General features: G+C 42.5%; 1 protein-coding gene and 1 long non-coding RNA gene across 3 annotated transcripts in view; one reads left to right on the forward strand and one right to left on the reverse strand.

Moving 5' to 3' along the window:
- LOC134667540 (prominin-like protein) overlaps positions 1-12,828 on the forward strand; it is a 494,736-nt gene that overhangs the window by 109,488 nt on the left and 372,420 nt on the right. For both annotated transcript variants that reach the window (XM_063524964.1, XM_063524965.1), the window contains exons 4-16: positions 69-256; positions 720-884; positions 1,345-1,466; positions 3,534-3,699; positions 4,352-4,521; positions 5,316-5,428; positions 6,702-6,806; positions 7,264-7,405; positions 8,058-8,264; positions 8,826-9,014; positions 9,468-9,602; positions 9,940-10,098; positions 11,090-11,211. In XM_063524964.1, coding sequence (XP_063381034.1) covers positions 69-256; positions 720-884; positions 1,345-1,466; positions 3,534-3,699; positions 4,352-4,521; positions 5,316-5,428; positions 6,702-6,806; positions 7,264-7,405; positions 8,058-8,264; positions 8,826-9,014; positions 9,468-9,602; positions 9,940-10,098; positions 11,090-11,211 — 1,983 coding nt within the window. The remainder of the gene's footprint in view (positions 1-68; positions 257-719; positions 885-1,344; positions 1,467-3,533; positions 3,700-4,351; positions 4,522-5,315; positions 5,429-6,701; positions 6,807-7,263; positions 7,406-8,057; positions 8,265-8,825; positions 9,015-9,467; positions 9,603-9,939; positions 10,099-11,089; positions 11,212-12,828) is intronic.
- Positions 1-12,828, reverse strand: part of LOC134667574 (uncharacterized) — a 92,990-nt gene that overhangs the window by 5,337 nt on the left and 74,825 nt on the right. The gene's annotated exons all lie outside the window — the stretch shown is intronic.

The following is a 12,828-nucleotide window of genomic DNA, read 5'->3' on the forward strand; positions in this document are numbered from 1 at the left end:
TTTCTCGTTTAGGTGGCCTAAATTAGTCGGTATCTTGATACTAATTTTTTATTTTCTATAATTGTCAGGTTCGGAGTAGTCTGCGCGTTCGCGACCGACGAACAACTCGATCGAAGCGCCAGCGAAGCACCCAACGCTGTCCGCTCCGGCATCAAGGACACGAAGGCTTACCTCAACGCCACACAAGCCCACGTTCGGTGGTTGCTCGTCAACAACTATGCCGAACTCGAGCGGACACTTGACAACCTCCTTACAAGTAAGTGTGTTAGTTACAAGCGAGCAAAGCACCCAACGCCGTCCGCTCCGGCATCAAGGACACGAAGGCTTACCTCAACAGCACACAAGCCCACGTTCGGTGGTTGCTCGTCAACAACTATGCCGAACTTGAGCGGACACTTGACAACCTCCTTACAAGTAAGTGTGTTAGTTACAAGCGAGCAAAGCACCCAACGCCGTCCGCTCCGGCATCAAGGACACGAAGGCTTACCTCAACAGCACACATGCTCATGGTACAGTCAGCACCCAACATCATCACCATGAATCATGTGGTTTGTGAGATTTGCAGAAGTTACTTTACTCCTTTTCCACTTTCTTCTTCATTAATGTATTTTGTCAAGTAACGTAAAACGACAGTAGTTTATTCCTCATTTCATCATCATGAAGAACTCGCCTTCTATTCGTGAGGAGCAAACATATAACTAATTCATTTGTGATTTCAGATAGCGGCACGACGGTATCAAGAAAGCTTGGTGAATTCTCGCATGCTGTGTCTGTCACTACACTTTACAATATGGTGCAACAACTGGACACAGTGCAAGCAGATCTGAAAAGCGTCCACAACATCACATCTATGCTGCGGAACAACGCTGAACTGCTCAACTCTGGTACTATATATGTGTTTATTTGACTTGAAACATATGTATAACCGGCGGTCAGTTGCAAAAATAAAATGGAAGTTAGTGGAATATGCGAGACCAAAGGGTCCACTGGCAATACTGCAGAAGTGCCAAGTTTATCCACAAGGGCGTACGGTACAACACGCGTGCAACGTTTCTAGCTTACTCGATATTTCCCTCCATTAGCGTACCAAAAAGCGACTAGAATGGGAGTAGCTCTTGTGAACTCTTTCTGTCTTTAGAGCTAGGAGAAATTGGTAGCATCGCATGGGCTTTTCATGTGACGCCACGCCATGTTGGGATATGTAAAATTTTCTGGCTGTGTCTAACTACCATTGCTTCCCTTGTTTGTTGGTTTTAACTCCAAAACAATATGTTGATATTTGATACACAGGTCTACCTCTCAAGTCTGATTGTACCTTTTTTCTGACGCTAAAATTGTCTGCAGGTCTACGCAAAGTAAAGGCTCAACTGCTTCAGACCCTGGCCAAGTGCGAACAGCCGCAGTGCATCCGTCTGCAGGAGAAATACAAGATAGGACAACTCGACACCGAGATACAGTACAGCCAGGTCAGTTCACAACACCTTTATACACGAAAATCCGTGATTGTTAAAATCTAATGTATGATTCATATCCCGGGCTGGGTTGCATCGGCTAACTTCGCATTGTTGGATGCATGGGGACAAAACTTAAGACTTTGTACACAATGTTTAAAAATTATATGTAATTAATTACTGTGTTTAAGTTTCAAATTCGTTTTATGATCTAGTTCTAGGTCGGCGTCGATGTGAATCGTACATAAAAACCATAGGAGATGCTTTGCTAAGTTGCGAACCATTTCGATAGCTCATCATATCATTCGTATTTTTTTCTGTATTTTTCTGTGTCCATTTTTTCTAATGTTGTTGTACTGCACGGGTTGGATTTCACAAAGGTAATACAAAGCCATACACAAAGCTCTACATGTACAGTTTTAAAAGACTACCGCCAGTTTTACACAGACATACCCTTTGTCATTGGTCAAGCGCGTTGATATTAGCGTCGCGTCAACATTCAATGTAAATTGTAGCTTTATGAAATACGGCTCTGAATAAACATTAAGTATTTCATTTAATTTTATGTCGCTAATGGACATATTGCAATGTTCATCAATTCAACTATTAAATTACTGGCCCAATATCGCAGGATTCTATGTTCCACTTTTACCGAACTGAAATTTGAACATTGTCATTGCACCAACCACATTTGACAGACTGATCAACGTCAGCCGGCGCGCCGGCGCGCCACTATGAAACTTTCCATACATGAAAATTTAGCGAACTCTTTAACGATACGAACAGTTTGGTGCAACCGACCCTAAGTCGAATTTCAACTATCTTGAAAATGTAACATAGAACCCAATATTGGGCCAGCGAGGTACAGATGATCCTTAATATTGGTGATTACTGTGGAAGCTTACTGTGTTTCTGTGTTTTATTAAACCACCCTACTTTCATGTTCGTTTCACGCTACTTTTGGATCAGATGCTTGATAAATACTTTCCGACGGTAAGTGTATATACATACATACATGCATACATACATATAATCACGCCTATTTCCCGGAGGGGTAGGCAGAGACCACGGATTTCCACTTGCTACGATCCTGACATACCTCTTTCGCTAAAGGCTTGGCCACACACAGAGCGCGACGCAGCGCCGCGTCCGCGCCGCGTGATGCCGACGCGATGCCTGGTCAAACAGGGCGCGCGCCGATCGCGCCGGCCTCACGCTCTCAACACGCCCTCAAGGCGCGCGTGAACGCGGCGCGGCCGCGCGGGAACGCGGCGCACCGCTCGCTGCCTAACGTCCGATCCTACTGATGTGACCTTGCGGGACGCGGCGGGCCGCCGCGTTCGCTCGGCGCAGCGCTGCGCACGCGCCGCGCGGACGCAAGGGGCCGCGCGGCGCGGGGCGCGACAGAAGCGGGGCGTGATACCGGCGGGACGCAGTCTGTTTGACGTCGGTAACCTGTTAGCATGTGCCGCGGTCGCGCGGCGTGGACGCGGCGCTGCGTCGCGCTCTGTGTGTGGCCAAGCCTTAAGTGTATATTTGTGTCTAAATAAGTAGTTGTGGGTTTATTACGTATTATATTTCTTAGAATAATTTGCATTCAGTTGTTCAAGGGGATTGTTACCTTTCATGCCTCACGTTAAATAATAACGATTAGTAAATGAAGAAGCCATTATCATTTTTCTTAGTGTTATTCTTTAACTTAATGATATATTAATATTTGTAATGCAACAATATTAAGCTCGACCCATCCATCGCATGGCTTCGTGATTCATATACCTATGTAGAGTTTCGTTAACTTTCTCTGTATTATCGCTCCTCATTTAAACTTCACTCGAATTCCCTCATGGTCAAAAATCTGTACAAGAAACCAAAGAAAATATTCACGTGTTTAGGAACTTAACTTTCAATTGCGCACGAGCACTCTTTTTCAGATCATCTCTTTTCTTTTTTTTCTTATAGATTTGTGATATGTGTTGTATCGACCTCGGCCAGAGCATATTTGACTGAAACAATATATCGGTTGGTTTTAAGGAGAGTTTTAAGTCTCGCTAACACGAACCCCATATACTTACATACTTACAGATGCCGGACGTCTCCGAACTGTTGAACAATGTGACGGAGCTCCTGGACAGCCATATTAAGGCAGACGTCGAGGAAGGACAGCAGGTTTTCGCCAACATCCAGGCCGGCATCCAGCGCTCCGTGGACGACCACATCCCTAATGTGAAAGAAGCCCTCGCTGAGACCGGTATGTATAGCAACATACATGTAGAAACTACTGAAGATTGCTTAACTCCTGGACAGCTACATTAAAGCAGGCGTTGAGGAAGGACCGCAGGTGTTCGCCAGCGTCCAGGCCGGAATCTAGTGCTCCGTGGACGACCACATCCCTAATGTGAAAGAAGCCTTCTCTGAGACCGGTATCTATAGCAACATAAATGTAGCAACTACTAAAGGTTGTTTAACTCCTGGACAGCCATATTAAGGCAGACGTCGAGGAAAGACAGCAGGTGTTCGCCAACATCCAGGCCGGTATCCAGCGCTCCGTGGACGACCACATCCCTAACGTGAAAGAGGCTTTAGCTGAGATTGGTGTGTATGCTTATTGATATCAAATATTCCTGATGACCCACAATTCAAATGTGGATCGAAATATTCGAATCTTTTTATAGCTAAAGTGTTGATGATGATGTTTTATTAAATGATATTCTGGAATCTTACGCCCATACCACCTGATGATAGAACAGTTAGGAATACACAAAATTGAGTATACTCCCGAGCGGATAAATACCTTTTACTGCGCTGAGATAGATCCTCGCAGCGGTAATTCACAAAATCTACCTTCATGAAACGTTTATTATCAAAAGCTACATTAATATAATACCTCTTATTTTCACCAGGACGCAAGCTCAAAAGCATGGCGGACCGCGTAACAGCCCTCTCTAACAACGCATCCGCAAAAATACAAGAGCACAGCGCAGGCGTCGCGGATCACGTGCAAGAATACTACGAAGCGTACGGCCCGTACCGCCGCCACGCGGGCCGGGCGGCCGCCGCTTCTCTGTTACTGGTATGTTCTTCTTCGTGTTAGGGGCTATATAAGGCTCCAAAGCCTGTGTATCACTGCGACCATCCCTGATCTATTGTGATCGCCACCTACTACAACTCTCGATCCAAACCTGCAACTTCAAGCAGCTGCAGTATCTTTTTGATCTCGAGAGACTTTAACTCCTCCGGGTGCAATATGCCCAGGATTAAGTCACGAGTACGCATTAGGTGAGGACGTGCAAGGGCGTCTCCTCTACCTCCATACAGAGTCTGCGCCGTCCCATGTCACGTTTCCCCAAAGTGTGCATGTGCTTACTTTTCTTCTGGTATGATTTTTCTATTTATTATAAGTCACTCTATGTTACACGATTTGGCAAATATATAGGCTATCGGCAGGATAGAGCGCTACAATTCGTATGTACACATGCAAGTGTTACAGTGACGGTGCAAACAGGACCACGTTAAATAATTCTACTACACGTATGCTGCCACAGCTTCTCTATTACTGATGAGCCCCAGATTATAATTCGTTATTGTACCAATGACTGAACGTAACCGTGGTGGGACTGAAACCTTATTTAATAATTTGCGAGGTCGCGGACTGGACACACGCGACCGGCGGTGCGCCACCGCTTTCGCCGACGCCTGCATTCAGTCCGAGGCCTTACAGTACAGGTTTCCCTTGGGGCACGGGTAAGGGTTTTCTGAGAACGATATGTAATACACTTACGATGGTTCTTAGATAGGTTTTAACTCGCCAGATATCGCTGATACAATTTTGCCAGAAATTTTTAAATCTACTACATTACACCGCAGATCACGTGCCTGGTGGCGTGGGGACTGGTGTGCGGCGTGTGCGGCAAGCGGCCCGACGTGTACGGCGCCAGCGACTGCTGCAACAAGGGCGCGGGCTCGCGCTGTCTCCTATGGTAACTACCGTCACGAGTGAGACGGCTATTACATTACACCGCATACCTTTGCGTGCCTGCAATCGACCAGCGGCGTACGGGGTTCTGTTTCTCGGTGCCGGATGAAAATGCAACCTCTCCATGCCGCCTAAATATTTAGGCCGTCCACCGGCGCTACTTATTGAATAAAAAACAAATTTTACGCCTACAAATTAAGAGCCCTTCAACGTGCACACTAGCGCCACTGCTAAATAATCGTGATTATTTAAATTTAACGACAGGTATTCAAAAATGGGGGCCGCTACGGACTGTATTGTGTATTTAAGTACCTTTTGAATACATCAAACTAGTTTTTATGTTGCTGGATTCGTCGATCTGGGAACTCAAAACAAAAACGGCCGTATTTACTTTGGACGCATGGATTGACAAATCCAGCAACATAAAAACTAGTTTGATGTATTCAAAAGGTACTTAAATACACAATACAGTCCGTAGCGGCCCCCATTTTTGAATACCTGTCGTTAAATTTAAATAATCACGATTATTTAGCAGTGGCGCTAGTGTGCACGTTGAAGGGCTCTTAAGTTTGTTTAGTTACCTTTTATCCCCAATCTGTCATTTTAGTACATTTTCCGACAGATACATATCGGAGCGGCCGCCGTGCTCAAAATATCTCAACACGCAATCCAACACCCTGTCAACAGACGTGTTCAAATATTTGTGAGCATGTTGCCGCTCCGATGTATCGGATAGCGACTGCAAAAAGCTAGGATGATTGGGATGTACATTAGCGAATTTTAGTATCCGGGATAATAAATATTATCCTTAGAGGAGTAATCTGTGAATTTCTCCTCTAAGGTTTTCTACAATGTCTTCGCTAGCGATATTTATGGTTTTCTTCACTTCTTAAATAATATCTGTAATAGAATCGTCAATTTTATTATTCCCATAAATGATTTTAAATGGTTCATTAATTTTTAGCCTAGAAACATCAAACTAAAATGACATGGGCACAGACTAGATATCCTCCAGACTGAGCATAGTAGCGCTACCCCCTCTGCCACAAATATACGGTAGTTTTACTCCATTTTCGAGTCAAAGTGTCTTTGTGTGACGTCCGTGTCTTGGAACGGACCAATCACGGCAAGGGACTCGCTCGCCTCGTCCCGCGCACCCCCGTATTTTTGGCAGTATCGGTTTCATGAAATAATTGCTCTAATCTCCGTCTAGAGGATTCCTAGTCTATGGACATGGATAATTAATTATCATAATTGGATTGTTGTTTTGTTTTCAGCGGAATGGGTGTGATGTTCATAGTGGGCGGGGTGGTGTCCCTCGTCATGGCGATCTACTTCGTGGTCGGCGTCAGCTCGCAGCGTTTCCTCTGCGATCCACTCACGTAAGACTATTATTATACGTAAATTACGTCTAGGGGCCCATTTCTCAAAAAAATAGACTAATATTATTAGTGTGCATTGTCATGGTAACCTATATGATTTGTTAGTTCGTAGACTAATAATATTAGTCTAATATCGTACGGGAAATGGGTCCCTCGTCCTTCTACAGTTACACTAATAATGCATTAGACGACCGGTCTGGCCTAGTGGGTAGTGACCCTGCCTGCGAAGCCGATGGTCCTGGGTTCGAATCCTAGTAGGGCATTTATTTGTATGATGATACAGATATTTGTTTCTGAGTCATGGGTGTTTTCTATGTATTTAAGTATTTGTATATTATATATATCGTTGTCTGTGTACCCACAACACAAACCTTCTTGAGCTTACTGTGGGTCTTAGTCAATCTGTGTAACAATGTCCTATAATATTTATTTATTTATTTTTATTAAATACTTACAGCCAACCTCAAGGCAACCGCTTGTTTGAGGAGCTGGATCGCTTCGTGGACCTGGAGAACTTCATGTTCAACGAACGTCGTGATCCTGACTTCAACCTGTCGCGGGTTCTAACCTACTGCCATAGGAACCAGAGTCTTATGCAGGTAACAATTTTTGTGGATGATTAGTTGGGTTTTCGCCGATCAATTCAACCACATAGTTGTAAACGTGGCTTCAATAACATAGGGTCACGCCTGATTGGAGTGCTCTTATCATTTAATGATTTACTTAATCTCCCATCGAATCATAGCGTATTTCATGTAACAGAACAGAGCATAGAGAGAATATTTGTGAGATTACTCTTGCTCATCTCCTTTCGATATTTAGAAGTCAAACATATCTCCTTTCTTCTTTTTTTCTCTTTTTTTCTAATATAGGCCTTGTTGCCCGATTTAAAATGTTAAATAAACTATCTCCTTTTCAAAAATTAGTTGTCACATTTTCAAACGTCGATACGTAATTGTTTATCGCTGCCATGCCTGAGAAAAAAAACTATTAAGCCTTTATAAGGCGGAGGGAATATATTTCCCAGCTGATTTTCAAGTTTATTTCTAACTGTTAGGGTTCATTTTGCATTGACAGCCTTAATCCTTATAAAGGGTTTAAAGATCTAATTAACAGTTATAAAAATGTCTTTCTATTCACACACCTTCTTGTCACAAGCCTTCTTGAGCTTACTGTGGGACTTAGTCAATCTGTGTAAGAATGTCCTATAATATTTATTATTTTATTTTTTTATTATTATTTCTATTCCAGACACTCCAACTGTACCGCCTCATTGACTTAGAATCCCTCAAAGCACAAGCATCACAAGCGGTAGACCGCAAAGCAGCCGCCCTGAGACCGACGTTCCCCGGCCACGACCGACCCGTCACCATCCTCAAGCCACAAGCCAAGCTCAAGCTGACTAGGCTGGCCGAATCGGGATTGTCGGACTTCGACTTTGATCGCATACTTCACGCTGTAAGTATTCCACTGTTCAGACGACTAATAGATCGTCGATCTGCATTGCTGTAGAGTGTAGATCGTTAAGCAGCCGCCCTGAGACCGACGTTTCCCGGCCACGACCGACCCGTCACCATCCTCAAGCCACAAGCTAAGCTCAAGTTGACTAGGCTGGCGGAATCGGGATTGTCGGACTTCGACTTTGATCGCATACTTCATGCTGTAAGTAATCCAGATGAGTAAGTAATACACCGACAATCTGTGCTGTAGAGTGTAGATCGTAAAGCAGCCACCCTAAGACCGATGTTTCCCGGCCAAGACCGACCAGCACAACCCACAATCCAAACTTAAAGTAACCCAGCTGCCTAGAAAATTATATCTGAACCGCAGAAGTGGACGGCCACCACCCCAATGAGAAATACTTTTTAAGGAGAAAAATCAGATAACATCGTAACTCAAAATGGAGAATAATGAAGAAAACAAACAAGAAAAGTCGGCCCTGTCCAATGGGCTTAAGCTTTAAATCCTAGTTTAACATAAAATTTCTATTGTTTTAATGAAAATTCTTTATAATTTCAGCTGGAAACCAACATGACGAACCTCTCTCTGGACACATTAGCGACGCAACTCGACGCAACAGCTAACTCGCTCGTCGACCGCTCTGGCTTCGTGCGAGTTTCCATCGAGTTACGAGACGCGGCGGTGATGTTGACGGCGTATCATACTAACATCGTCACACCCATGCTCGAACACACGCGGCAGCTGAACGTAAGTGAACCCTATTGCAACGCAATAAGGGCCTTTGTTGACCTGATATTGCCATAATGTCATTTACCAGCAATGTCCATTATATTGGCTCTACAACCGTCTATATCTATCAGTGGCGGCGCGTCTAGATTGTTCGTAGGCAAGCCGTAGCTAACCCTTCCTTTTCTTTATAAGTTTAAAGAAAATGGCCCAAGAGCCTGAATATTAGACAAGCCGATGGGAATCGAGTTCTATGGACACTCCGCCACTGATATCTATTACAAAAATGTCTTGGACATTAGTAGCTAAGCAAATCATTTAGTCTTAAATGTTAAATGTCCATTATCTACTGAGCTTCGTTTAGTAGGTCCATCATCTAATTTCATAATTTTGTAAAATGTAAACTACCTCTGTGTTAATTTTCCTTCAATACAGTAACAAGACCAATAAAATTAATAATTTCAATTTTTACAGGTGACGGCAACGAGGCTGCGTGACGGTTTACGCTTTAACCACTCCTCACTGAAGGAGGCCATCGGGTACCTCATACACGAGACGTCACAGGCAGAGACCTTCCTGAACCGACAGGGGCTGGATGTCATACAAACTGTAAGTTCCAGTTTTGAATGATTCACGGTTAGTTTCACTACAAAACAACAAACGCAACAATACAAAAGGTAATCACCGAAGTCAAGGAAGGCATTTGACGTCGATCGTTTTTCGATAAAAATCTACTGAAAAGCACCCCACTTTCAGGTTGGCATTATTTATTCACAAAACTAAATTTTACCCCCGTGGCGTCAGTGGCACGGCAAATGGATGCGCCGTTTGGCGTTCAAAAGGTTAAGGAACTGTTTTTCTTCTTTTATCAATTCATGTGACGTGTCCAAATCTTAGCCAATTTTTAACTGGCTATGTAAAATAAACATTGAGTCCTGTTTTCCAGCTAATCCAAGACTTCGCGAAGGTGGTAGCTCAGAGACTGAACGAGTATCTAGACATGGTGCTGCACGCGGCCGAGCACGAGGTGGGCTTCTGCGCGCCCATGTCCAACGCCTTCAACGCCACCAGGGACGCGGCTTGCAAGAAAATACTCATGCCCGTGGTATGTATTCATCTAAGGCCCACTTGCGCCATTTCACTAACCCAGGGTTAACTGGTTAAACCTAAAGTTACCATGGTTGCCAGTACAATTTGACAATGGATTGACGGTTAACCTACTTAACCTAGTATCAAATTGTACTGGTAACCATGGCAACTCCAGGTTTAACCGGTTAACCCCGGGTTAGTGGAATGGTGTAAGTGGGCCTAATACGGTTAACGAACAACTGGGGAACAAATCAATTTTATTTTGTTTTTAACAGAGATTGTACTTTTTACTTTTTTTTTACACTTTTATTTTATTTTAAATTTTATAGGTAATACTTTGTCTTATATGGGTAAAATAAATTAATTTTTTTTAATATACTGTTGTTTTTAACAAAAAAAATAAATTCAAAACTGCAAATCCAGGCACGCACAGCCGTCTCACTCCGCTCAGAGAGAGTGGAAGAAAAACCTCAATTCAAGGAGCTTTAACCCTTTCTAAGGCATAAGGGTGTCGGAAATTATGCAAAATTGAACTCTATCACTTTGGAACAAAGTTCAAAATCATAACAACATATTCCCTCTGCCTTACAAAGGCTTAACCCATTGACATAGATATCTAGGGCCTGGCTTTACGGGCAATAATAGTGAACGCGATTGGCTGATGAGTTCGCATCGCGCGCGCGATAGGTTGACGAGTTTGCATTACGCGCGCTATTGGTAGCAATTAGTTGCGTTAGACTGCACGATTGGCTTGAATTTGTGAGTAACACCGCTGAACTAGTACCATTTTAGTGCCCCATTAGCCCGGCCTTAGATATTATACGTCAATGGCTTAACGATGTCGTTCCCCTTAGAACGGTTACTGGATGGCACTGTCGGCGGTGGCGCAGCGCCTCGCCCGCCTTATTAATGCAAAATTGAACCCTATCACTTTGGAACAAAGTTCAAAATCATAACAATATATTCCCTCTGCGTTACAAAGGCTTAACCATAGTGTTTCCCCTCAGAACGGGTACTGGATGGCGCTGTCGTGGTGCGTGGTGCTGTTCGTGCCGCTGATGGTGGTGGCGCAGCGCCTGGCGCGGCTGTACCGCCACGTCGACCCCTACCCCGGCCCGCTCGTCGAGGCGTACGTACCCTCTTGACCATTTACCACGGATTCAATAACTGGGCTATCGGTTAAAGCTGACGATGCTTGCATATTTATACACTATACCGGGTGTGGCCTGTGACATGAGCAAATAATGAAAACATAGATTGGACTCCTCAAACGGTGACACTTTTGTTCAACAACTTAAAAATAAATGAAGTATTTAGACTCCCTATTTTTCTTACAAAATAAATATAATTTTCAATGGACGCCATCGCCACGCCATATCATTTTGATTGACGTTGCTTGTCACGCCTTAAACATAACAAAATTCGCAATACATTGCGTCTTGGAATAAACTTTAAAGTGTATTAAAAATCAAACCACAAGTTATTTTTAAAAGTCGCTGAACAAATGTTGGTCAGTATGAGGAGTACAGCCTACAGTTAATTTTTTTTGCTCATATTACAGGCCACACCCGGTATGTCCCCATTATTCATAAACGTTTACTAAAGTTTGACAAGCCGATAATAATCGTTTGTCCCTTTCCGACGTATTGCTATGATGGAAAGGGACAAACGATTATTATCGGCTTTTCAACTTTAGTAAACGTTTATGAATAAGGGGGTATATCTTTAGGTATTTAAAGAAAAGTAAACAAAATCTACCCTGAAATGGCTCCTTAAGCCAGTTGAGAGTAGATGAAAACATTACACGATCAAATAATGTAGGTTAAAGTCAGGTCCTTCATTGACTGATCCAGGCGGTTTTGTATTTGGTTGGTTAACCAATAAATGTTATAACTACCCGAAAATGTATAAATTATTTGTTAACTTTTATTCAAATACCTAAAGATACAGAGTATACAATCAAAATTTTAATTAGAAAAGATTAAAATGGCAGCCATGGAAATATATTTTAGATTTAGACTAATTCACATACAAATATGTGACGTTCCATTTACCATAACGCAGATAACTTATGAAAACATCTGCTTAAACGTCAGTTTACTCTTTTTAATTCTACGAAAACACCATAAAGAGTCAGCTTTAAGTGATCGTACGTGGCCCAAATTAGAAATGTACACCTTTCAATAAATGTCGAAAAAAATGTTTACCATCTCACCCCCTTATTCATAATCGTTTCCTAAAGTTGACAAGCCGATAATAATCGTTTGTCCCTTTCCGACGTATTGGTATGATGGAAAGGGACAAACGATTATTATCGGCTTGTTAACTTTAGTAAACGTTTATGAATAAGGGGGGTCAGTACGTAAGATTCTACTAACATCCTTGTGATCAGTTTCTGATTCGATTAAATAAATTTCTTAGATAACCTAATAACTTTATTTATTTAAATGAAGGTAATAATACCTTCCATTTGTCCAAAAGAAGTACATTTCTAATACTATCTAATATTTCCTAATTAGCACCTATATGTTATTTAAAAAATATTAATCAAAAATTCTCAAATGAAACTTCTACAAATCTACTAAAAATATGAGCAATTTAGTTCCCAATTAGACTTGTTCTAGACTGATCTTTATATTAAAAACGGCACTGTTTGTCAAACAAAATGTTATCAAATCCACAATGACAACATGCGACTTCTATTTATACTTAGTTTTTTTAGCATTAGAAATTAGGTAAACAATCT

Source organism: Cydia fagiglandana, chromosome 9 (assembly GCF_963556715.1).
Source record: "Cydia fagiglandana chromosome 9, ilCydFagi1.1, whole genome shotgun sequence".
Taxonomy (NCBI): domain Eukaryota; kingdom Metazoa; phylum Arthropoda; class Insecta; order Lepidoptera; family Tortricidae; genus Cydia; species Cydia fagiglandana.